We start from the raw sequence: 22,630 nt of genomic DNA on the forward strand, positions 1-22,630 counted from the left end.
AAGCAAGGGCATGAGGAACTCTCTATGATACTCGATCACTCGTGTTTTTTTTTTTACCTTTCTAGCGCAGCCGCCTCGATGTGAGGTATAAGAGACGGTACTGAGTTTTGTCAGGTGCGTTTGGAGAGGGATGAAGAGGGAAGGGGGGGGGGGGCCGTTTTCTCGGTTTATTTGGCGAGTGCCGATAACGTGCTGTTGTGCGCCTCCACACAAATTCAGTGTTGATGCGCTTAAGTGCGGCTCGTTTTTCCTTTCTAAAGAAAGAAGAAAAGGGGTAAAAAAAAACGAAAGAAAAAAAAGAAGCCCATGCGTGTGCGTCATGCACCGCACACACCAGCCAACATGGCAGAAATATAAAACACAGCAACAGAGGAAACACCCAAAGGGTGGAAAGAAAGAGAGACGACATCCTACACTCGATATGGCGTGTAGATTTTTCGTTTCTTCGCCTCCGTCAGATTCCCCAATGGAACCCCCTCCCACGCCCTTTCGGCCACAGTCACGCAAACTCACAAGAGCTTCTTTGGTAACTGTGAAGATCATTTCACTGTCCATGGGGTAACTCTGCTCGAATCGGACCTAAGGGAGGGGAGGGGAGGAGGTGGAACACTATACCACATGCGTGCATGCCTACGCACGTCTACGTTTATAGACTCGCTTTGTGAGGTCCCCTTTCCTGTCCGTGCCCCCCATCAAGCCACAGTTCACCCCTTCACCTTCACACCCTGTCACGCTCTCAGAGAAAAATATGTTTTTTTTTTTGCTGGTGTTGTTTTTGTTGGTGGTTACCCTTCATTAGGTCTTGGAGTGAAAGGGGAGTAGTTGGCAAAATTGCGATTTTGCCAAAGTCCCTTTCGGTGGTCTGCTGATGTTTCGTGTCTCTCTCTGTCTCTCTCTCTTCCCTCCCCCCCCCTCCTCACCCTCCTCTCTCCCTCCTCCTCCCTTGCTGGGCGCCTCTCTGTCACTTCATCTGCTTGCTCTTTAGTATTGACAAACACCACCTGTGCACTCGCCTCCCCCTCTACCCCCCCCCCACACACTCACCCACATACAGGTGTTTGGATTAAGCTATTCTTCTTCTTTGACCACCACAGCATCATGAAAGTGGAGGATAGCAAGACGGCGGTAAAGCAAGAACCGAGCCACTCTGGCGACAATGAAGAGAGCAGCGAGGAGGACCTCAACTGGTGGGAACAAGAAAACTTCCGCATTGCCGGAAAGGGCGAGCGTCGCTGGGAAACGCTAAGTCACAATGGCGTTCTCTTCCCGCCCGAGTACGAGCCCCATGGCATCCCCATCTTCTACAATGGGGAAGAGTTTAAGATGACGCCGGAGGAGGAGGAAGTCGCGACGATGTTCGCCGTCATGAAGGAGCATGACTACTACCGCATGGAAGCGTTTCGACGCAACTTCTTCGAAAGCTGGCGCGAGATTTTGGACAAGCGTCAGCACCCCATCCGTCGCCTGGAGCTGTGCGACTTCGAACCCATTTATCAGTGGCACCTCCGCGAGCGAGAAAAAAAGCTCAGCCGAACAAAAGAGGAGAAGAAAGCCATCAAGGAGAAGCAGGACGCGGAGGCTGAGCCGTATCGCTACTGCATGTGGGACGGACGTCGGGAGCAAGTGGCGAATTTCCGCGTTGAGCCCCCGGGCCTCTTCCGAGGACGCGGCAAGCATCCGCTGATGGGCAAGCTGAAGGTGCGCGTTCGACCCGAGGATATCACTATCAACATCGGCGAAACAGCAGAGGTGCCGGTGCCGCCCGGAGGACACAAGTGGGCTGCTGTGCAACACGACCATACGGTAACGTGGCTTGCCATGTGGCGCGACAGCGTGGCTGGAAACTTCAAGTACGTCATGCTCGCCCCGTCTTCAAGCATCAAAGGACAATCTGACATGATGAAATTTGAGAAGGCGCGCAAACTCAAAGACATTGTGGATGACATACGTGCCGCCTATATGAACGACCTCAAGTCCAACGATACGCACGTGGCGCAGCGAGCTGTAGCCATGTACTTCATTGACCGCCTTGCTCTCCGTGTCGGTAATGAAAAGGGCGAGGATGAGGCAGACACGGTGGGCTGCTGCTCGCTGCGTGTGGAGCACATTCAGTTGATGCCGGATAACATTGTCCGGTTCGACTTCCTTGGTAAGGACTCGATTCGCTACCAGAATGACGTGTCTGTGCTGCCGGAGGTGTACGCGCTGCTGCAGCGCTTCACCCGTCGGAAATCGGCAGGCGTGGACATCTTTGACCAACTCAACCCCACGCAGCTGAATGATCACCTCAAGTCCTTCATGGAAGGTCTCTCCGCCAAGGTGTTCCGTACCTACAATGCGTCTATCACTCTCGATAAGTGGTTCAAAGAGAAGCCGGTCAACCCCGAATGGTCTATCCCCGACAAGCTGGTCTATTTCAACAAGGCCAACACCGAGGTAGCGATTCTGTGCAACCATCAAAAATCCGTCTCAAAGAACTTCAAGGTGCAGATGATGCAGCTGTCTACCAAGTCAAAGTACACCCGCAAGACAATTGAGCTGCTGGAGAGGGCGTTGGTCACGGCAAAGAAGCAATCGGTCGAGGAGGCAGCGAAGGAGTTTCTAGAGGAGCAAGACCGCATGCAGCGCGAGTGGCTCGAGAACTACGGCACGGAAGAGCAAAAAAAGGAGTTTGAAGAAATCGTGGCAAAGCGCACGGCGCCGCGCGTGAGCTCTCACAAGAAGAAATCCCCGTCGGCCACCAAGAAGACAGCGCCTGCTTCTGGCAAGAAGAAGGCGGCCAAGAGTGGAAAGTCTTCTAAGAAAGCGAAGACTTCGAGCAAAAAGACAGCCAGCAAGTCATCCAAGAAGAAGGCGCAAAAGAAGTCGAAAGAGGACGCGGATGATGTGCCTCTCATGAGCCTGGCCGCCAAGGTAAAAAAAACTGCTGGTGTTAAGCGGCAGCGCGCCGTCAAGGAGGAGGATAGCGACGACGATGACGTGCCCCTTGCAGCTCTGAGAGCCTAAGTACGTTTTTACACACCGCTGTTGACGGGAAAGAAAACTAAAAAGGGAAGAGACCACTCGCCGCGGACAAAAGGCGACGCCAGCTGCTCTGCGCAGAGAGGGTGACATGTCGGCATGCTGATTCTTTCTTTCGAAAAGCCTCGTTGGCGCCCTCAACTGTTTTATAACCTCCAAGTGCACATTAACAGGTGAATCTGTTTGGGCACGTGTGTTTGTGTGTGTGTGTGTGTGTGTAGAGAAACGTTGTGGCGGTACTTTTCTAGATGGCCATGCGTGTGTGTGTGTGTGTGTGTGTGCTATTATTACTATACCTTTGCTCGTTTGGGGTAAGTTAGTCTAAGCGGTTGGGGGGGAGGGGGGCGCCCTGTGCTATGTTTGGACCCACACTACCCTGTATTTTCACGCCGAGGTGTTGTGGTGGTTTCAGTGTGCACTCGACCTCTAAAGCGCAGACTCGGTTTTAAAGTAGACTACAGCGCGCTTGTGTGTGTGTGTGTGTGTGTGTGTGTATTTTGCCGTTGGTGTGGGTGAAGATTGTCGGGCCTCTCTGTGTGAGCCACCGCCTGGCAACTCCCTGCGGTGCAGCACGGGCAAACGAACGTGAGACATAGCGTGTATGGGCGTATGGACAAAGAAGTCCTCGTACACTCCTCCTTCCCCATCCCGGTGTGTATTTGCGTGTACGTGCATCAACTTTTTGTTGTTGTTTCCCTTTCACTCTTCGGTTTTTCGCTGACGTCTGTGTGTTCACGGCAGGTATACCCGTGTGCCCTCGTTTCTCTCCTTTTTCCCCCCTCCGCTCCTGAGCGTCGATGCTGCGGCCCGATGTTCGAAGTGTGTGAAAGAAGGAGAAAGAGAGAAGGCCTACGTCAATAATCTCAATAGAGTAAGGCACACTAACGAGAATGTGGTACAATTACCCTCAAAAACAAACAGGGAGTACTGATCGGCATCACACAATCTACGCCCCGAGGACTGTCAGCTGAGGAGGAAAAGCAATTGAACACGCACCGGACCAAAACCTCCGTAACGGCGCCACCCCAGGCCACTTCACTTTGGTTCAAGCGGGTACACCTAGTGTGATGAGTGAAAAAAAAGACTTTGAAATCCCGCATCTGTTGTTTCCTCATATACACCTTGTATACGCTCACCTACCCCTTCCCCGGCCCTCCCCTCGGTCTTGACGTTTCTGCGATTGCTTGTCCTCTTCCTATAGTGTTGCAGCGGGGGAAAACCAGGGGGCTGCCCATGCCACACCCCACCCCAGCGCTGCCATCCAAGACGCAAAAGTATTGCTGCCATCACACACACGCACACACACCTAAACGGACGAGCAAAAGTGATTAGAGAGCCCTCTACACCGCGCTGTCGTCTTCGTGAAAGGGTGTGTGAGCTCCGATCTTTTCTCTCCTCCCTTCCCATACCTTCCACACGTCGTCCTCCATAGAAGCGGTGGTGGTGTCCAAAACTGCATCGCCACTGCCCCCCCCCTCCCCTCCCCCTTTCACCTCATCACATAGACATTAGCAGAGAGCAGCACTCTGGACTTCGTTTGGCCCATTGTCCAGAGTTTGTCGCGCCGCGAACCTCGCTTGCGCACATCACCGCTGCTTCCCTCTCGTCTCACACCTCCTCCATTGCCGACTCTGGTGTGGTCGTATCCCATGTCAAATGTCACCTTGTCCTCCGCATTGCGGGCGAAGCCGCACCTCGTGAGCTCCTCGTTAGAGAAAATGTCCTGCAACGCACAGGGAATAGCGGTGATTGACATTTACCCCTCTGTACTGTCGGCTCTGGTCGCGAAGGGCGCACCGGACAGCGTTGCCAAGAGTGCTCGCGCGTTCATGCAAGTTGCCCGGTGCACCCAGCGTGCACAGCGGCCGAGCGACGAGTGCAATCGCGACCGGGCCCTGCATGGGGAAGTCATGTCGCTCAGCCACACTGCCACCACCGCCCCGGGAAGCGACAGTAACAGCGGCAGATCGATAAGCAAAGAAAAAAAAAGGGCCGACAACGACGATTCCTACATGAGCTGTTTCAATGTCGGTATTGCCATGAGTCTGCACACGATACTTCTCTCGCGCAACCGCATCTCAAGCCTTCTCGGCATAGTGCAGTTCAAGCACTGCGTTTCACTATCGCTCCTGGGCAACCACATCCGCACCATTGAGAAGTGCGAACCGCTTGCCATGCTGCCGGACTTGCAGTACCTTTCCCTGGAGTACAATCCAGTGGCACAGCTGCCGCACTACCGCGCGCACATGCTGCGAATCTGCTCGTGGCCGCAGGAACTTTCCCCTAACACATGCCGCCTGCGCAAACTAGACAGCACCCCGGTCACTACGACAGAAGTGAAGCGCGCAGTGTTGTGCCTTAGATGCGAATCAGCGCTGATGCCGGAGCTTCTCTACCGCATGCAACTCCTCGCCTTTCTAGTGGATATCGAAAACCGCCAGCGCCTACACCACGAGCTGCGTCAACGCGGTCACGTTTTGCAGGACTTGAACGAACACACGAAGATGGAGCTGCTACTAGAACGAGGGGTAGCGCACGCGCTGTCGCGGATCGAGGTGGCAGGGGCAGCACACTTGGCTCGCCAGCTTGTGCGCGACGGCCGCTTTCGGCCCACGACCTCCAGCTCTCGCAGTCCGCATAGCACTGGGCAACCCTCAGGTGCAACAATAACACGCAGGGACACCCATAGAAGCGCGACAAACACCAAAGGCGTGTGTGAAGCGGTAGACGAGAAGGGCGAAAGCGCAGCCGACGTAACGTCCACCACGATTACGCACTTCGGATCTGACATCCTGGACCAAAGCGACATTACAAGCACCAGCACCGTTTCCTCCGGTTCGCTGTTCACAAACACCCGACCCGACCACGCGGATGTTCTACAGTCATTATCGCATCTTCTTGGCAGTACAGAGCTAGACTGGAGTCGGAGGTCCTTGCGCCGCGCCGACGCCTCGCATGCGGCTGATACATGTAAGGTCTGGTCGAAAGACGCATTCCGGCAGACAATCGCCTTGCTGGACGTCCGGTTGTGTACGCTCTTCCTGCGCATCTCGCGCGCCATGGGGCAGACGCTGACGTCCCACGACGTCGACCGCCTGTGCGAAGTTTGGCTGCATGCAGTCCTGCATTGTACGCCGGCCGAAGCAGAAGAGGTTAATGTAACGGGGTCGCGGCGTTCAATCGTCAAGTTCGGTGCAGCCGTGGCAGGCCGCCAAACTGCCAAGAGAAGTGCCGCTGCGAACCAGGTGACGATCACGCAACAGGAATGCATCCCCAATACCACCGTCACAGGCCGCATACCGGTTGAGGCAGTCGCACAGCATCGGACGAACATTTGGGACGAGCTCAAAAAGGAGCCGCAGTGCCTCGTCAGTACCCTATCCTCTTCGCCCCACCTGGAGCACCGAGACGTGGGTGACACAACGATGGATTGCGTGAAAGCGTCCACGATTTCGCTGACCTCTGATGTTGTGTCTCTGCCTCGGGACTCGGTACCACTGCCCTCTGCACCCCCACGTACTGACCGGACGCGGCCCTTGGAGTCGTGTCGCGAGACTCCAGTGGCAACGGATACACAAACCACAGTTGACGCTGCCGCACCGAACTTGGCCTCAGCAAAGGCAGTCACTTGCCCCGAGTCCATCCAAGCGTTTGAGGCGCTCGCGCAAAGACGCTGCAAGCACCAAGCTTTTCAGCAATGGTGTTCGGCACTGCGTCATCGCTGGCAATCACGCATCGCCGTCGCATATATTCGCGAAAAGGTCAGTGACGGCGCTGTTGCGCATCTGCGGAGCCCATCTTGGGGTGGCCTGCTTGCCCAGGTAACCTACGTTGAGCGCAAACGCGGCCTCTTCAGCCTGTGGTGGCGACAAACGAAACTGCGTCAGGACCTGCGCTCTCGACAACTCCGCAAAGTGTGGAACCTGTGGCATCAAAAATCGACAAAATCGACTCTCCTTCGTCTTAGATGCAGGCAGACCTGTGCAGGGATCGCTAGGCACATGCTTGGCGCGACGTTCCGCACATGGAAGGCTAAGGCGGAAAAGAGGGCAAGCGAGCGGTGCACGGCGGCTCGACGCCGCATCTGGGCCGACCTGCCACAGACCAAAGGTGTTCCCTTCACGCCAGCACCCCACACACAGGTGATGGGGCACCTGGATGCACACACATCTTCGCCGCGCATTACGGTGGTGCGCCACACCCTGGCGGATGCTCTAACGCCTAGCAGGGTAACCTGCGCCGCAGCAAGCCCGATCGTAACGTCTGTCTGGCGCCCCTCCACAGCCTGTGAGGGGCGCACACGGTGGCCGTGTGCGCCGTCTTCAGTGACGAAAAACGAAACGCGAGACGCCTGCAGTGCGCCTAGCTCCTCGGACGAAGAAGCTGGGCTTTCCGCCGTTGAAGCGCCACCAAGCACTGGTGTCAGTACCACCAGTGGTGCAATCACGCCGTTCATCTGGCCTACTGCCTCCACGGAAGGGCAGAAGTCGCCACAGCCGCTCTGCAACCCCACCGCGGCTCACGTACAGTTGAGTGGTCTCACCCATGAGCCGACACCGCCCCCTGCGATGCGTATGCTTTTTTCCCCAGAGCTGAAGCAGCAGTGCCCGAGACTAACTCAATGCACTGAACCCGCTGACACAGCGACGGTTCCGACGCTGGTGCCGTCACCGTCTCTATGGAATCACCGATCCGCACTTGCGCCTGTCGAGCAAGCCACGGTGGGGCCGGCGCCGCAATTCAACCACATTTCTTCTTGTGACCAGGGATCCTTGAAGCCGAGGCGTGCTCTGTTCTCCATCGCGGCCCGTCGAGCGATTGTGCAGGCATCGTCCACTACCGAGAAGAGGATGACCACACTGAGCCGAGTGGAATCGCCGTACCCGGAAGCCGATGTAGAGGCGTTAGTAGAGCACGCGAAACAACTTGAGACCGATCGTGACTACCTCCTAGAAACTCTGCGGTACCTTCACCTCTCACATGAGAAGCAGTGCACACAAACAAAGCCGCAGCCATCGCATGCAGCCTATAGAGTTGACCCCCTGCCATTGCGCTCCTCAGCAGCCCCGGCACTCTCTTGCACAGATGTCGAACAACTGAAGAGGCAGTGTGCCGCTCAGGAAAGGGAGGTGCACCGCCTTGGAAAACTGGTAGCTGCACTGCAAGACGAACGGCATCAGTTCCTGGACATTATGAAGAGTGGATTGTTTCGCTACTGACCATCACATGCAAAGTCAATGAGGAGTGACGCCCATGAAGCGAGACGCAAGAGAAGTAGAGGAAGCACAGGGTGTGTAAAAGTGTTCGATGCAGTGGCCCGCGCCGCACATGACTCCAACGAACGCGCGTATTCTTTTTTTTTTCCCGCACTTTCCTTTGATCTGGTCTTTGTCTGCCTCTTCACCATGCACGCCCCCGAAGCACTCTCTTTTTTCCCCCCTCCCTCAACCTCAGCGCCCCTATATCGGTACGATGCTCCGTTCCATAAAGGGAAAGGGGAGGGGGCGGGTGGAGGCCCTGGCAATGATGGGCAGAACAGAGCCGTGGCCGCATGCACTTCAGCTGACATTTGGTGCCACCAGAACACCCTGAAAAAAAAAAGATAGCATTATTTCTCCACGTCGCTTTTTTTTTCTCCCTCCCTCCTCTAACTCCTTTCGGAGCACACACACACACACAAGTGCGCCAGTACCAAACAAACAGAAACGCACGCGAAAAGGGGGAGTCGTGCGCAAACGCCAACCACACGCTGGGGTTAACATCGGAGGCTAAAGGAAGTGCGCGTGGGCGTTGAAGCGACAAAAATGTTTGGTGGAGGTGAAGAGTACTTTCAGGACCCGCCCGAGATCGACCGGGATACTCTGAGCCGCTACGCCACCTTCTGCGCTCGTCTTCGCGCTATCGAGAAACCTGGGAAGAAGACCATAACTGAAGCCGCCACGCTGGCGCGCGAAGTTGGTGACACCCTTCTGGCCTACGAGCTAGTTGTCGGAGCACTCCTCCGTCACATCAAGACGTGGACAGGGCAGAAGCAGCTCGCATGCTGGTATGTGCTTGACAAACTGTGCAAGGAAGACCGCGACAAGTACGGCTACACTGCCGGCAAGTATATTCTAGAAGTCGGCCGAGACCACATCCCGTACGAGGACGCCGAGCTTGCCGGCAAGTATGAAAGCCTTGTGGAGCACTGGGAAAATGTTTTTCCTCGGCATGTCGTGGATACGCTGTGGATCGCTAAAAAGGAGCGCCTCTGGGCCGTTGACCACCCAAACGAGGTGAAGCAGCAGCAACAGGCGGAAGAGCAGGAATGGGCACAGGAGGAGCTAGCCATGCAGGACGAAGACGGCTTAAACGACTTTGGTCAGCCGTGCATCGACTACCTGCAGGGGCACTGCAACTGGGGCGATAGCTGTCGTCTATACCATCCCCCCGGCGAGGAGGGATCGCTGCCGGCGGAGTGTCGCATGGGAGACTGGAAGTGCTCAGCATGCGGCGTCATCAATCGGCACTTTCGCCGTCGGTGCTCCAACTGCGTGCGTGAGAAACCACAATACAAGAAAGGGCGCGTACCGTCGGTGGAAGATAAAATTTTGTGCACACCAGACCCGGAGGTGACGGCAGCCTTTCGTCAGCAGTTTGGCTACAACCCCTACGTACCAGAGGATGCCATAGCTCATTTCAAGCTGCGGCAAGAGGGTTTATCCCCGGAGGAGTACCGCGAGGAGCGGGCGGCGGCGTATCGTGTGCGCATTCTTGGCAAGGCCCCGTCCAACCCCCTAGAGGAGCGCTGCAAGGCGACAAAGCATTTCCCAGATATCCATATGGAGCCAGACGACGAGTACGAGATGGGTTCGGACGGGTTTGTGGCGAAGCGGCAGCGCACCGAAGGCCTCGTGCCCGCAAACACGTCGCCGAACAGCGCCATTGCGCTTTTTGCGCAGTTGATCATGGAACGCGGCATTTTGGACCCCACTATTCCGCAACTTTTTGGTGAACTCTCCCGGTACATCCGCCAGGCCGCTGGCGACCCGATGATGGAACTCAACGAAACCCAGGCAGAGGTGCTGCTGTCTGCGTGCAAACTGGCTTTCACTGCGTGGAATGCGAACAAAGGCTCTGTCCCTTTCGTTGCTACTTTCTTCAAGGCTGTCCGGCACAATGAAGAAAAGCTGGGGCTTTCAAGGGAGCAAGCGGAGCAGCTAGAGTCCATGACCAACCTCTTCTTGGCGTGATGAAGACGAACAGAAAAAGCAAGGGCAGTACGTTTTTTTTGGGGGGGTCTTCTCTGTCTCGAAGAGAAACCCCCAGGAAACGAACGTGCACCCACGGCACAACCCGATTGTAGTCTGGTAGAACAGTGGAGGGGGAGGGGGGAAGCGTGCGCATCGGAAGCACCTCGTCCTGCGCGATCTCGTGTGGTCGATTTCTACATACAAGTGTGTGTGTGTGTGTGTGTGTGTGTGTGTGCCTTTGTCTGTGGATGTCTAGTCACGCTGTACATGAAGGGCCACGTGTGACCTGTCAGCGGTAGGGGCTCGAGAGTAAAAAAAAAATGAGTGGGGAAGCCATTCAAGTTGTGCGCCTCTGCACGCATGCTCATTTCCAGGGAACCGGCATGACGCTTGTGTAGGGGAGAGTGGGCGGCCTTGACCCCTCGCTCTATGTGTCGCGTCGCCGAAATTCCTCATTGGCGTCTTATTTTGTTGTTGTTGTTTTCGCTGTCGACTAGTGGTGGTGGTGATGGTTTGGACCTCATCGTGGTGTCCCCCCCCCCCCACCCACCCACCCACCCACCCCTCCTGGACCCAGCGGCGACAGTCTTTGCGCTAGACAGCGTCCGCACAGCCCGCTTTATTTGACTCCCATCGGAGGCACATAGGTATACTGAACCGCCTCGCTTTCAAGAACGGCAAAAATCGCCAGCACTGTGAGGTACAGGTAAATAACAGCCGCAAAGGGGAAGGAGGGAGGGTGAACAGGGACAACCCGGGAAAAGAACACACACGCCCACATTCTGACGCCACAGTCGAATAGCGACTGTGTTCGCGCGCGTCCTCGTGGTGACTGTCCTCACCGCCCTTATTTTTGTTGGAGGGTGTTCTTTTTGTGCATTCTTTTGTTTTGTGTGTTTTCTTGCTGACCGCCTCCTGTGTCGTGTTGGCTCGAACATCACCGCTGCCTCTGACGACACCTTCAACAAAAAAAAACGGAAGAGGAGGAGGAAGACTTCACAGCGGAAGAGGAGAGGAGAGAAACAAGGACAACGAAAGGGCTGGAAAGTGGACGGGAAAGAGAGGTGTGGTGAGGTTAGACGGCGCAATCTCTCATCAACAGGCGTTCCTGGCTTTGGAGAGAGGAACGGGGGCCTCTTGAATCCCTTGATCGGTTCCTGTCAGCTCCTGGTCATTGGGCAAAGGCTTTTTCGTCTCTGACTCGATAACTGAAGGTGGCATGTGTGTGTGTGTGTGTATGTGTATGTGTGAGAGAGAGAAGGAAAGAGAGCGGCGATGTTTCTGGGGATTTCCTCCCCTCCTTTGCGGTGTGCGTATGGATTGGTGATGTCCTCCGCACGAAAACACTAATCCTTCTCCGACTCCTCCGCACACTCTTCTTCACAACTGTTGTCAAACTCGGAAAAAATGCTATAATGCCGGCCGCGGTGACCCACCGACGCACACACTGCACACGCGACTGTGAGAGAGATCAAAAAGGATACTAATCACCGAACCCCGTCTTCTTTTGTCTCGCTGCGCTCAGGGGGTTGGGGGCTTTCATGTCCCTCATAACTGAAGCGTAACTGCAGACCATTTTTCTCTCTCGTGGCACCCGATTCCTATCATTCCTCGGTAGAACTAGGCAACCCCTACCTATGTACCCTAGTGAGACCCTTCCCTCTCAAGCGGCTCTTCGCCGCTACGTGGAGCTACGCGATGCGGCCCGAGATTTGATAACCGCTGACCCAAAGGACTCGCTTAATGTCCACGACACATACCTGCATCTCTGCAAAACGTATGGCTACCCGCTGTGCAACCACTACGTGGAGTATCTCGCGCGATACGCCGTGGCGCAATCCGCCATATCCAAAGGCGTAGCAGATCGCGTGCTGCACATGGTGCGTCGTCTCGACTTCTCCCCCACGTACGTTGGCAAAAGAGCCTGGCTGCCCATCTTTGTCACCCTCTCTAACTGTGTTCTTCTTCACTCACTGTCACTGTCGAACCAGCAGCTGGACAGTGAACTCGTTCTTCTCCTGACCTCCAGCCTCCCTCCTCTCGTGCAGCTGTCTTGCCTGGACCTCTCTGGGAATCCGATCGGCTGCACAGGTGTGCAGGCTCTCATACGCCTCGTTCGGACGTTTCCGGCTCTGGTGTACTGCAACATACACGGCTCTGCGTCTATCGCACCTCTGACGCGACGGCTAGAGACGGCGTTGGCGCACAATCAACGCCACGCGTCTCAAACGGAGGTGGAGCGCCACGAATAGCATCAACCGAATCAACGACGCACGGCCTTTCGGTTTGTTCAGTGTGTGTCGCTCCTCTCATACAGCGCCTCCCATCGCAGGCAAGCGCCACCGTTGGTAGATGTACATTTTTTTTTTGGGGGGGGTGCGTGCCTCTCTCTCTCTGCACTGCTCTTTCACACCCTCACAGCGTGGTGCGTCTAATGTTTATGCATATCCTTCCCCCCCCCCCTCTTGTAGCTGGGACGAGTGTGCCGTGTTCATGCAAGTGGGTGGCAAGGGGGACATCAAACACACACATATGTGCACATATCGATGTGTAAATGTGCGACTGTCCGAGTACAATCGCGCTTGTCCCTTCTCCCACGCGGCCGTGTACGCGCAGTGTCCCGTCCCGGCCTACCCCCTCTGACGGCCTGTCATTGACAGTGGCATCGAAGACGTGCTCGTGAGTGTCAATGTGACTATCTTACCTATGATTCCGCGCTTCATCCCTTCTTCCCTGGATCCCGCAAGTGAAACGTGTGGATTGGAGGGGAAGTGGGCCAATGTATCTTTATGTTTGCGATAAAACGCTGTAGCTCCCTTTGACCCTCCCACATCTCTACTCGCCCTTGTGTGGCTGCTGCGTGCGGCGTAATGAGAGATTCTGTTGCCCCCCCCCGACCTCCTCAGCAGCATCCGGTGCAGGTGCCACCCGAACCCAATAACGAATATATATATTCTACGCGCACACACACGCCCGCCAAGCAGGAATGATGTTCGCTCGTTCTGCGTGGCCAGTGAAGCACCTCGCCATCACGGTGACGGGCAGCCCCTTGTTTCTTTACCGGAGTCGGCTGGCGGGCATCACAGCAGCCCGCCGTGACCCATCTTTCCCTGGTGCAATACGTGTCTCTCGACGGTGGGCCAGCTCCTGCGATATCGGCAACGATGCCAACACGGACGCAACCAGCACCGATGTCGAAGTGACGCATGGTCTCAGCGAGAAGGCGTTGATCGAACTCAACAAGTCAGCAGCGGAGGCGTTCGAAAAGGGTGAGTTTCTCTTGGCTATTGAAGCCTGGGAAAAGGTTGTGCAGTCGAAGCAACACACCCCAAATAGTCCGACCCTCATGAGCTGTCTCAACAACCTCGCTTGCGCGTACGGAGAAATGGGTGACAACGTACGAAAGCTGAAGCTACTAGGGCGGTCCCGAGACCTGGTGCAGACAGTGTACGGCACCGACCACCCGCAGTATGGGATGGTGCTGTATAATATGGCCTGCGCCAAAGAGGAGATTGGCCTCTACGATGAAATGAAACAGCTGCTCGAAGAGTCTCTCGCGCTCCATGAAAAGCGGTTCAACCCACAACATGCTAAAGTTGGTCGCGTTCTGCTGCTGCTCGCTGCCGCCCACGGCCATCTCGGCGAGCGCGAAGCGCAACTACAAACTGCCAAACGCGCATATGAGATTGTGAAACGCCACTGCGGATCGAATCATGTGCAGACCAGTGTTGCAATGATAACCCTCGGGCGAGCCTACGGTGCGGCGGGGCAAGTGGAGCGACACCTGCAGCTCTGTCAAGCAGCCTACAGCATTCAAGAGAAGCAGCTTGGCCCAATGAACCCGCAGTTGGCCGTCACCCTAATGGAAGTTGCCGAGGCGCACATGACGAATGGCGACTTCTACAACCAGAAAGCGCTGCTCGAACAGGCAGTGGAACTTCAGCTACGGTCCTTTGGGCAGCAACACACTCGCCTCATTGATACATACATCGCACTCGGCGATGCCTGCAGGCGGCTTAATGATCCTCAGCTGCAAGCGCAGTACCACCTTGAGGCACTCAAGATTGCGCGTCAGCGATTCCGAGGGAAACACATTGCCACCGGCAAGGCCGCCGTGAACGCTGCCCGCGCGTTCCTTATTCAGGGAGACAAGGAGAAAGCACAGTCATTATTGGACGAGGCGCGGTCTATTCTGAACCGAAACGTAAGCCCAGCGCATCCTCTCTGCAAGCAACTGGACAAGGTCACAGAGGAGATGAGGCAGTAGTGTGGCGATCGCGCCTCGACCGCTCGTCCACGTGTATGTACGGTGAAGTGGGGAGGGGGAGGGGGCGACGGCATATCTTTGATGTGCCATGCATTGACTTTTTTTTCTGCAGCCGTTCAGTTACGCAGGCCAACTGCGTAGAGGTACCTACTCTGCGGATAAAGGCGGTGTATGCTATGGTACACAGAAGGTGTAAAAGCGAATGGACATAGTTGGAGTGTTGATCCGAGACAGACTGGCGCTTGCGTCTTCTTTGTCACGTTTTTTTTTCATGACTCTTGCGTTAAGTTTGAAACCGTACGCGAATACCCGCGGGGTGGGACAGGAGTCGCGCGCGCGCGCGTGGGGACACTCATATGGCCTTGGCCACTCCTTCATGGACACGCTGGTTCAGCTTTCACTTTATCACATGCAAACATGCATCTACATGCACACACACACACACACGCGCGCGCGCGCACCAACAGCAAATCGAACCCCGTTGAAAACAGGCTCACCCACCCACCCCCACCCCTCTATCACATATTTCGCCCCTGCCCCCTCTCGTAACGGCTTCCCACCTCTCTTGTCCCCTTCTGTGTTTCTGTTTTCTGCACTCTCGCCTGACATTGAACTCAATCAAGGTAAACCTGCTTGGCTCACGTCACAGCTCACAGGCATAGAATAATCGCCGTATCTACAATGTCTGGCATCAAGATTGAGGAGGTCATATCGACCACCAAGAAGGAGCGGGTGGCGGCACACAGCCACGTGAAGGGACTCGGCCTGAACCCAGATGGAACAACAAAGCACATCGCTGATGGTTTTGTCGGACAGGAGAAGGCGCGAGAGGCGGCCGGTATTGCTGTGGAGCTGATCCGCTCCAAGAAGATGGCCGGTCGAGCCCTGCTGTTTGCGGGGCCACCGGGAACTGGAAAGACAGCGCTGGCCCTCGGCATCTCCAAGGAGCTCGGGCCCAAGGTGCCCTTCTGTCCGATGGTGGGCAGCGAAGTGTACAGCGCGGAGGTGAAGAAGACGGAGGTGCTCATGGAGAACTTCCGCCGCGCCATCGGTCTACGCATTAAGGAGAACAAAGAGGTGTACGAGGGCGAGGTAACTGAGCTGCGCGCAGAGGAGACGGACAACCCACTCGGTGGCTATGGCAAGTCCATCTCGCATGTTATTATCACCCTCAAGTCGCAGAAGGGATCAAAGGTGCTAAAGCTGGATGCGGCAATCTACGAGAGCCTGGAAAAGGAAAAGGTATCCGTCGGCGACGTCATCTACATCGAGGCAAGCTCTGGTGCAGTAAAGCGGGTGGGCCGCAGCGATGCGTATATCGGTGACCACGACCTGGAGGCAGACGAGTACGTGCCGATCCCGAAGGGCGACGTGCATAAGAAAAAAGAGGTGATTCAGGATGTGACGCTGCACGATCTGGACATGGCGAACGCCAAGCCGAATCAGGGGCAAGATGCCCTGTCGATTGTGAGCAGTATGATGCGGCACAAAAAGACCGAGGTGACAGAGAAGCTGCGTCAAGAGATCAACAAGGTAGTGAACAAATACATCGACCAGGGTGTCGCTGAGCTCGTTCCCGGCGTCCTCTTCATAGACGAGGTTCACATGCTCGACATTGAGTGCTTCACCTACCTGAACAAGGCACTGGAGTCAACCCTTGCTCCGGTCGTTATCTTCGCCACGAACCGTGGAAGCTGTCGCATTCGCGGGACAGAGATTCGCGCGCCGCACGGCATGCCAACCGATCTGCTCGACCGCCTCCTCATCATCCGCACCATGAACTACGACGTGAGCGAAATAACGTCGATCGTCGAGATTCGTGCACATGTGGAAGGGGTGAAGATATCTGAGGCGGCCCTGACCAAACTCGGTGCAATCGGCGAGAACACGTCGCTGCGCTTCGTCGCGCAACTGCTGACGCCAGCACTGATCATTGCCGAGACCAACGGCCGAGACATCATCGAAGAGGAAGATGTGGACCTTGTGAATGAGCTTTTCAAGGACGGCAAGGCGTCTGCTCGTCTCCTGCATGACCACGCAGAGGAGTACGTGTACCAATAGTACATCGTTACCGAGACAGTCGCGGAGGTGATGCGCCGTGAACAGTATCCATGTCTCCCACTCACGCACTCGCCCATCCCTTCCCGTCTTTTCCCAGTGGTTGTCGCAGCGCTGTGTATCGCTCCGTCGCCCCAAGTGCGTCCGGGCGCACTCGTGCATCAGTGTGCCTACCGCTGCTCGCCATATTGTCGAGAATGAGGCGGGGTGGCAAACATACCAACTTTTAAGAAAAAGTCAAAGGGAGATAGCAGCAACAGGAGCAATGGGAGAAGTGTACGTGGGAGGCGAAGGCCGTCGCCGTAAGAAGAAGCTGTGCTACGGCGCCCACCCCCCCCCCCCCCCCGCGTGTGCGTGTATATCTGTTTATTTTTTGTACGTTTTCTTATTATTATCATTGTCATGTTGAGGAAAGGAAAGTGGGATTATTTTATCTTATCCCGGTGTCTAGGATGATGGACAAAAAGGAAAAAAAAAAAGAGTGACGCCGCCTCATGTGTGATGTATGTGAAGTATGGGCACGAAACCACACGAGTGATTGACTCTGTAGCCTCCCCCAACTCCCCACCTGCCTCCTCGTCTCTGCAACACCCTGCTTCCTTACGATGTCAGCGCGTACAAGCACACAAAATGAGTCTATTCATCAACTCGGCCATCGTGTTCAGCCACCCACCCCGCTTATATTTGCCGTCTCACCCCCCCCCTCTCTCTCTCTACTACTCCTCAGCTTCCCTTTGCCACTTCGGTTTTTAATTCATTGGCCAAACGAGAACAAACGTGCTCGGTGTCCGGCTTGGGGAAGAGTGCAGTACTCGGATAAGCAGAAAAAGGGAGCCCAGCAAACAGAAATAAAAACCATATAACCAGCTTTGATGTGGCCATGTAGCGATCTTTGAAACACAGAATATACTTACGGTTATTCACCACGCCCGACGGACGCGACGACGTGCCCGCACGTTACTTTTCGTGTTGGGTGCGTGTGTACATATTGGTCAGATGCTAGAGTTTGTAGTCACCACCCAGCCCTCGCGCCGGATCGTATGCCGCAACGAGGCAACGTATATCTACTTCTGGCCTTATCTCTTCTCTCGTGAAGTCCCAGGTGCGCTGCAGGTGTGCAGATGGGCTTCCCGTCGCGGTGCAGCAGTGCACGGTGCCGTTCGGCTGCAGCCCAGCGAAACTCCCAGCGCAATGCACCGATGCCATCTAAAGGTGACGCGCCCCATCACCGCAGGACGCACGCTCATTTCTCTTCCGGTAGCGCTTTCGCTGGGTGTTCGCTCTGTCGAACTGCGCAAGGGCACGTTCGTCGGACGCTACAACTCCCTCGAGAGTTTTGCACAGCTCCTTGCCCGTGAGCTGCACAACCCGTACAGCCCTCATCGCGCATATCTCGAATTTCTGCATGATCTTCACAACACGGCAACAGAAGAGCCGCGCGACGCGCTTCCTGTCAGCCTCTGCTACAACCGCGCCGCGGCGCTGGCGGATCAACTAGACGTCATGTACGCCGGGAACTCGCTCCAAGCACGCGGGGCGTTCAACGCACCGTTCCTGGATAAGGAGCAGCTGACGTCTTCAAGTCAGCGCGTGGAGTGGGTGCGGCTGCAACGGCTGCAGCGTCGCCTTGAGCAGAGTGTTCCCCACTTTGCCGCCAAATCGACAGCATGGGCGTTGTCTATGGTGCTGAGTCGCGCTATGGAAGACGACGCGGAGGGGCTCAGCCTTTATCCGCTAATCGACTTTTGCACGCACAGCTTTGACCCGAACGCATACATCTGTGTCGGCGAAGATGAGCGCACTGCAGCAGTTCGGCCGGTGTGCTGGGCAGAGTCGGGCGGAGAGCCCTTCGTGCATGTTGTGACGCGACGCTCGCTGTGTGCAGGAGAAAAAGTTACCCTGCGGTGGCACGAGCGGCCTGTCCAAACGACTGAGGATGCAGAGTTTTGGCAGTTGCGCTTTGGTTACGTACCGACCTCCGAGTAGATGCATTGTAGGGATCGCGCACAAGTCTTTGTGGTGACGCCATTGGTGGCCCTCCCACGCGCCTATCACTCATTCTCACACAACTGCCTGTGTCATGCACTAGGTTCACTAGGGGGGGGGAGGAGGGGCAGCCCGAAGAATGCGGAGGATAGCCGCCGAAGAAAAGAGGAGTATATCAACGTTTGGAAAAAAAAAAGCGCAGAAATATTTTGGCAGCACCTCCGTATGTGGTCGAGTGCCTCTTCTACAAGAAAAAAAAACGGCCTGGTGGGCAGAATCAGTTCTGCTTTGGAATAATGAATGCTATATCGATCACCTTCCTTTTCTCTCCTTGGTGTTTCATTTACATATCTAAAACCCTCAGGAGGGGGGGGTGTATGCGTGCCTAGATCTCTCCACGTGTGTGCATTGTGAGCCGCGTACAGATTAATTGCTGGTCCCGTTATTCATTGATAAGCACGAGGTGATTTCTCGAGAAGAACAGCCACCAAGGGTACAAGAGGTGGCAACTAGTACATCATCCACCCACCGAGCCACTGTCACACACATTCACTCATTTCACTTCACAGTGCTGATCCTGTCTGCTTTTCTCGAAATAGCACCAACACTTCCCTCTTCCGGGGGAGCGCCAATAAAAGGAGTCGAACACGCGGACGAGCACGACTCGCAGGCTTGAGCGAATAGGCAGGGAGGAGGGAAAAGGACGGTTCTCTTTTTTTTTTGTCGCTGTGTGTGCTCGGTGACAAATTACGTAAACTTTAGTAGATTGTGGAATGCGAGGAGCTGTCTGAGTTCTTTTTCGGTCCCTCATCTGGTCAAGTTGTAAACCCCGAAGTGGCGTGCAGCTCTCTCACTCTGCTCGACACCTATCCATGCAACAATCATCCTTTGAGGTTGCTCTGGACAGGAGCAGCCAGCACTCCTTCGTGACGGTTTCGCAGCATTACCTCGACAGTGTGTTGCGGCCGCTCTACAATGGCTGCCTGCCGCCAGCCGTGCCGCTGCGCATTACGGGGCAGAGCGGCAACGACATCTATGTCGGGTGCCTCAGTAACCGTCCGCACACGCGCTCAAGATACGTGCTCCTGTTCCCCCTCGCGCTGTGCTATGATCATGGACTGCGGGAGGGCGAGCTAGTGGAATGCGTGCCGTTGGCCAACGCGCCACGTGCCACCAAGGTGCTGGTGGCGCCAGTCACAGTAGACGACAGTGAAGTAGTGGAGCAGAATGCGCTACGCATCGAGAACCTGCTGCTTCGCCAGGTGCAGGTTGTGTTCGCCTCCATGATTATCTCTGTGTCTGTCTTTCCCGGCGTGTCCGCAAAAGTCGTCGTCACCACAATCGAGTGCGGCGATGCAGAGAAGCTGCCTGGCGGATGCGCCACGATGCACGAGGGCACGCATTTTGTTATCGCCACCCGCGCCCGTCGCGAACAGATGGACTGCGCTGGAGATGGTGCTGATGCGTCGCCGCTTTGGGCCTTTGTTCGCGGACGTCCCGCTCGCGTCGTGGATACAGGAGTCGCCGTTGACAATGAGGCCCAGAGAAGCGACGCGGATGAGGTGTGGGTGCACAGTGCCACAGCTGAAAAGTACCACTGGAAAAATGGTACAGTGCTCGGTGCTCTCGACTGTGCAACGGTGGCGAAACTGGACAAGGAGGACTTGACACCCGGCTTTCTGCGGGCGTACTTGAAGCAGGTCACCGTTGTGGTTGTTGCGGACGCCGCCGACAGTGAGGCAGCAGGTGCGGCGGCGAACGACGATGTGTGCGTGGTGAAGTCCCTGACGCAGGCGACCAATCTCCTCCTCACCCCTCACGGATTCGACCGGTCAGCCCCTACCGGGGGGAGGGTCGGCAGTGCCCCCAGGGATGATACGGCGGCGATGGCCGGTCCGGCGCTCTCTAGGCCCGCGCCTCCCTTATTCTCTCCGGTGAGGCTGGACGAAGTCGTGCAGGTGCACGGAAAGGTGGCGGAGGAACTGCGGCGGCACCTTGTGGCCGCCCTCCACCAGTCGAGCGTACCGCGTTTTGCCAATCTGCACCAAAACAACGTGCTTGTGTGCGGCGGGAAAGGCTCCGGCAAGTCGACGGTGGTGCGCGCAGTGCTCGGCGCGCTGCCTGACGTGCACACTTTAACGCTCGAGTGTGGGAAGACCAAGTCTTTTTCCGCGGACGTCGCCAAGGCCCTGATGGAATGCGTGCTATGCAAGCCCGCAGTGTTGGTGCTGGAGAACTTTGACACCATCGCACCGGCACAGCAGGAGGGCCACATTGCAGCGATGTCGGCCATGACACAAGCAACGTTGGAAGCGACGTTGACGCGCTTCTGCTACCAGTTCTCCGTTCGTCCACGTGGTGCGGTAGTTGTTCTGGCGACATGCTCGAGCCGCGACGCGGTGCACGCGACGCTACGGTCGGCGTATTGTTTTCGGCGGGTGGTGATGCTGGATGCGCTGAATCGCGCGTCGCGGACAGTGCTGATGGGGCAGCTGTTCCCACAGGCGCCGAGAGACGACGTAGCGGCCGCGACGGCACTCATGGACAACTACACACCGTTTGATGTTAGGCAGCTGGCATCGCGGATGCAGGCCAAGCTGGCAGCGAAGCCAGTCCTGTCCCTGCGCGAGTGCGCGGAGGCGTGCGTGGCCTCCTTTACACCACTGGCGCACACCGGTATCAATTTCCTTAAGGGAGACACGGTGTCATGGGAGTCGATTGGTGGGTTGGAGGAGGCGAAGAAGGCGCTATACAACACGCTTGTGTTGCCCATCAAGCACCCCCAACTGTTTGCGCGACTGCCACTCAAGACACGGAGCGGCCTCCTGCTGTACGGTCCGTCGGGGTGCGGGAAAACCTTCATCCTCGAGTCACTCATCAACGCGGAGAACCTGCACTGCATCGTCATCAACGGCCCGGAGGTCTTTGGCAAGTACATTGGGCAAAGTGAACAGAAAATCCGCGACGTCTTCGAGCGCGCGCAGGCGGCGGCGCCGTGCGTTGTCTTCTTCGACGAGTTTGACTCGGTGGCGCCGCAACGCGGCGCCGACAACTCAGGCGTGACCGATCGCGTAGTGAACCAGCTACTGTGCTACCTGGATGGTGTGGAGGGGCGCAAGGACGTCTATGTCGTCGCAGCCTCGAGCCGGCCAGACCTCATCGACGCGGCGCTGCTGCGTCCGGGTCGGCTCGACAAGGCGGTCGTGTGCCCTGTGCCGAGCGAGGATGATCGGCTGGCGATACTGCGCTACTTGCTAAGCAAGACATCGGCGCACTTGAAGGATGAGGAGCTGCGCCAGGTAGCCCAGCGCACCGAAAACTGGACGCCAGCCGACCTTTCCGCGATGGTGTCGTCGGCGAACACGTTGGTAAACATGCGGTTCATGGAGAGAGTGGCGCAGCAGATGGCTGGCGGAGCAGAGAGCGTCGGTAGTGAAAGCGCCGGGACAACAGGCGAAGAAGAATTTCTGATCGCTGACCTCGGCGACGGTGCAACACGGGAAAAAGTGGGGGACGCGCTGAAACACCTGTGTCTGGCCACCCGCCGCGGCGCCCAGACGACCCCCTCCAACAAGGCCGGCCCCACGGCGGAGCCACTGTCGCTGAACGACTTGTGGGCCTCGGTCGAGACGACGCGGCCATCGCTTTCGGAAAAGGACATCGAGAGGCACGCGCGCATCCACGCCCTCTTCTCAAAGGGAAAGAGTGCCCCTTCACCGAAGCCGCCGGGCACGCGGCTTGTCACGCGATGAGGACTGCGGGAGCGTATGAGGAGGGGGGGGGAGTTGTGCCCTGTGATGGGCCTTTTTTGAGAAATAACCCACGCTCTGAACCCCACCAAAAACACAAAAAAAAAGATAAATGCAAGAGACAAAAAAAAACTACCCGAAAGGGCCCCGAGAGATGTGCAGTAGAAGGCTCTGCCCCGACCCCCGACCATTTTCTTTTTCGCCGTCGCCCTCCCAACCGCCGGCGGCACACAACATGCCAACACCTTCTCCCTACACTTCCCCGCCCCTCCGCTCATTTTTCCCGCTTGGATCTCAAAAGGGGGACAAGACAAAAA

The 22,630-nt window shown here is 56.3% G+C and overlaps 8 protein-coding genes across 8 annotated transcripts; all 8 read left to right on the plus strand.

The window, feature by feature from the left end:
* Nucleotides 1-1,098: 1,098 nt before the first annotated feature.
* Nucleotides 1,099-3,006, plus strand: JKF63_01909 (uncharacterized protein; the record flags this gene model as incomplete). Its single annotated transcript, XM_067897953.1, has 1 exon — nucleotides 1,099-3,006. One exon carries the CDS (start codon nucleotides 1,099-1,101, stop codon nucleotides 3,004-3,006), a length of 1,908 nt encoding a protein of 635 aa, XP_067754110.1.
* A 1,664-nt stretch (nucleotides 3,007-4,670) lies between these two features.
* Nucleotides 4,671-8,240, plus strand: JKF63_01910 (uncharacterized protein; the record flags this gene model as incomplete). Its single annotated transcript, XM_067897954.1, has 1 exon — nucleotides 4,671-8,240. One exon carries the CDS (start codon nucleotides 4,671-4,673, stop codon nucleotides 8,238-8,240), a length of 3,570 nt encoding a protein of 1,189 aa, XP_067754111.1.
* A 585-nt stretch (nucleotides 8,241-8,825) lies between these two features.
* JKF63_01911 (uncharacterized protein) lies at nucleotides 8,826-10,253 on the plus strand (the record flags this gene model as incomplete). Its single annotated transcript, XM_067897955.1, has 1 exon — nucleotides 8,826-10,253. The coding sequence occupies one exon, from the start codon at nucleotides 8,826-8,828 to the stop codon at nucleotides 10,251-10,253; it is 1,428 nt and encodes a 475-aa protein (XP_067754112.1).
* Nucleotides 10,254-11,890: 1,637 nt separating this feature from the next.
* Nucleotides 11,891-12,505, plus strand: JKF63_01912 (uncharacterized protein; the record flags this gene model as incomplete). Its single annotated transcript, XM_067897956.1, has 1 exon — nucleotides 11,891-12,505. One exon carries the CDS (start codon nucleotides 11,891-11,893, stop codon nucleotides 12,503-12,505), a length of 615 nt encoding a protein of 204 aa, XP_067754113.1.
* Nucleotides 12,506-13,239: 734 nt separating this feature from the next.
* On the plus strand, nucleotides 13,240-14,520 carry JKF63_01913 (uncharacterized protein; the record flags this gene model as incomplete). Its single annotated transcript, XM_067897957.1, has 1 exon — nucleotides 13,240-14,520. The coding sequence occupies one exon, from the start codon at nucleotides 13,240-13,242 to the stop codon at nucleotides 14,518-14,520; it is 1,281 nt and encodes a 426-aa protein (XP_067754114.1).
* A 681-nt stretch (nucleotides 14,521-15,201) lies between these two features.
* On the plus strand, nucleotides 15,202-16,581 carry JKF63_01914 (uncharacterized protein; the record flags this gene model as incomplete). The annotated part of the gene is made up of 1 exon (XM_067897958.1): nucleotides 15,202-16,581. One exon carries the CDS (start codon nucleotides 15,202-15,204, stop codon nucleotides 16,579-16,581), a length of 1,380 nt encoding a protein of 459 aa, XP_067754115.1.
* Nucleotides 16,582-17,574: 993 nt separating this feature from the next.
* JKF63_01915 (uncharacterized protein) lies at nucleotides 17,575-18,564 on the plus strand (the record flags this gene model as incomplete). Its single annotated transcript, XM_067897959.1, has 1 exon — nucleotides 17,575-18,564. The coding sequence occupies one exon, from the start codon at nucleotides 17,575-17,577 to the stop codon at nucleotides 18,562-18,564; it is 990 nt and encodes a 329-aa protein (XP_067754116.1).
* An 872-nt stretch (nucleotides 18,565-19,436) lies between these two features.
* JKF63_01916 (uncharacterized protein) lies at nucleotides 19,437-22,316 on the plus strand (the record flags this gene model as incomplete). Its single annotated transcript, XM_067897960.1, has 1 exon — nucleotides 19,437-22,316. One exon carries the CDS (start codon nucleotides 19,437-19,439, stop codon nucleotides 22,314-22,316), a length of 2,880 nt encoding a protein of 959 aa, XP_067754117.1.
* Between the last annotated feature and the right edge of the window lie 314 nt (nucleotides 22,317-22,630).

Source organism: Porcisia hertigi, chromosome 34 (assembly GCF_017918235.1).
Source record: "Porcisia hertigi strain C119 chromosome 34, whole genome shotgun sequence".
Classification (NCBI taxonomy): Eukaryota; Euglenozoa; class Kinetoplastea; order Trypanosomatida; family Trypanosomatidae; genus Porcisia; species Porcisia hertigi.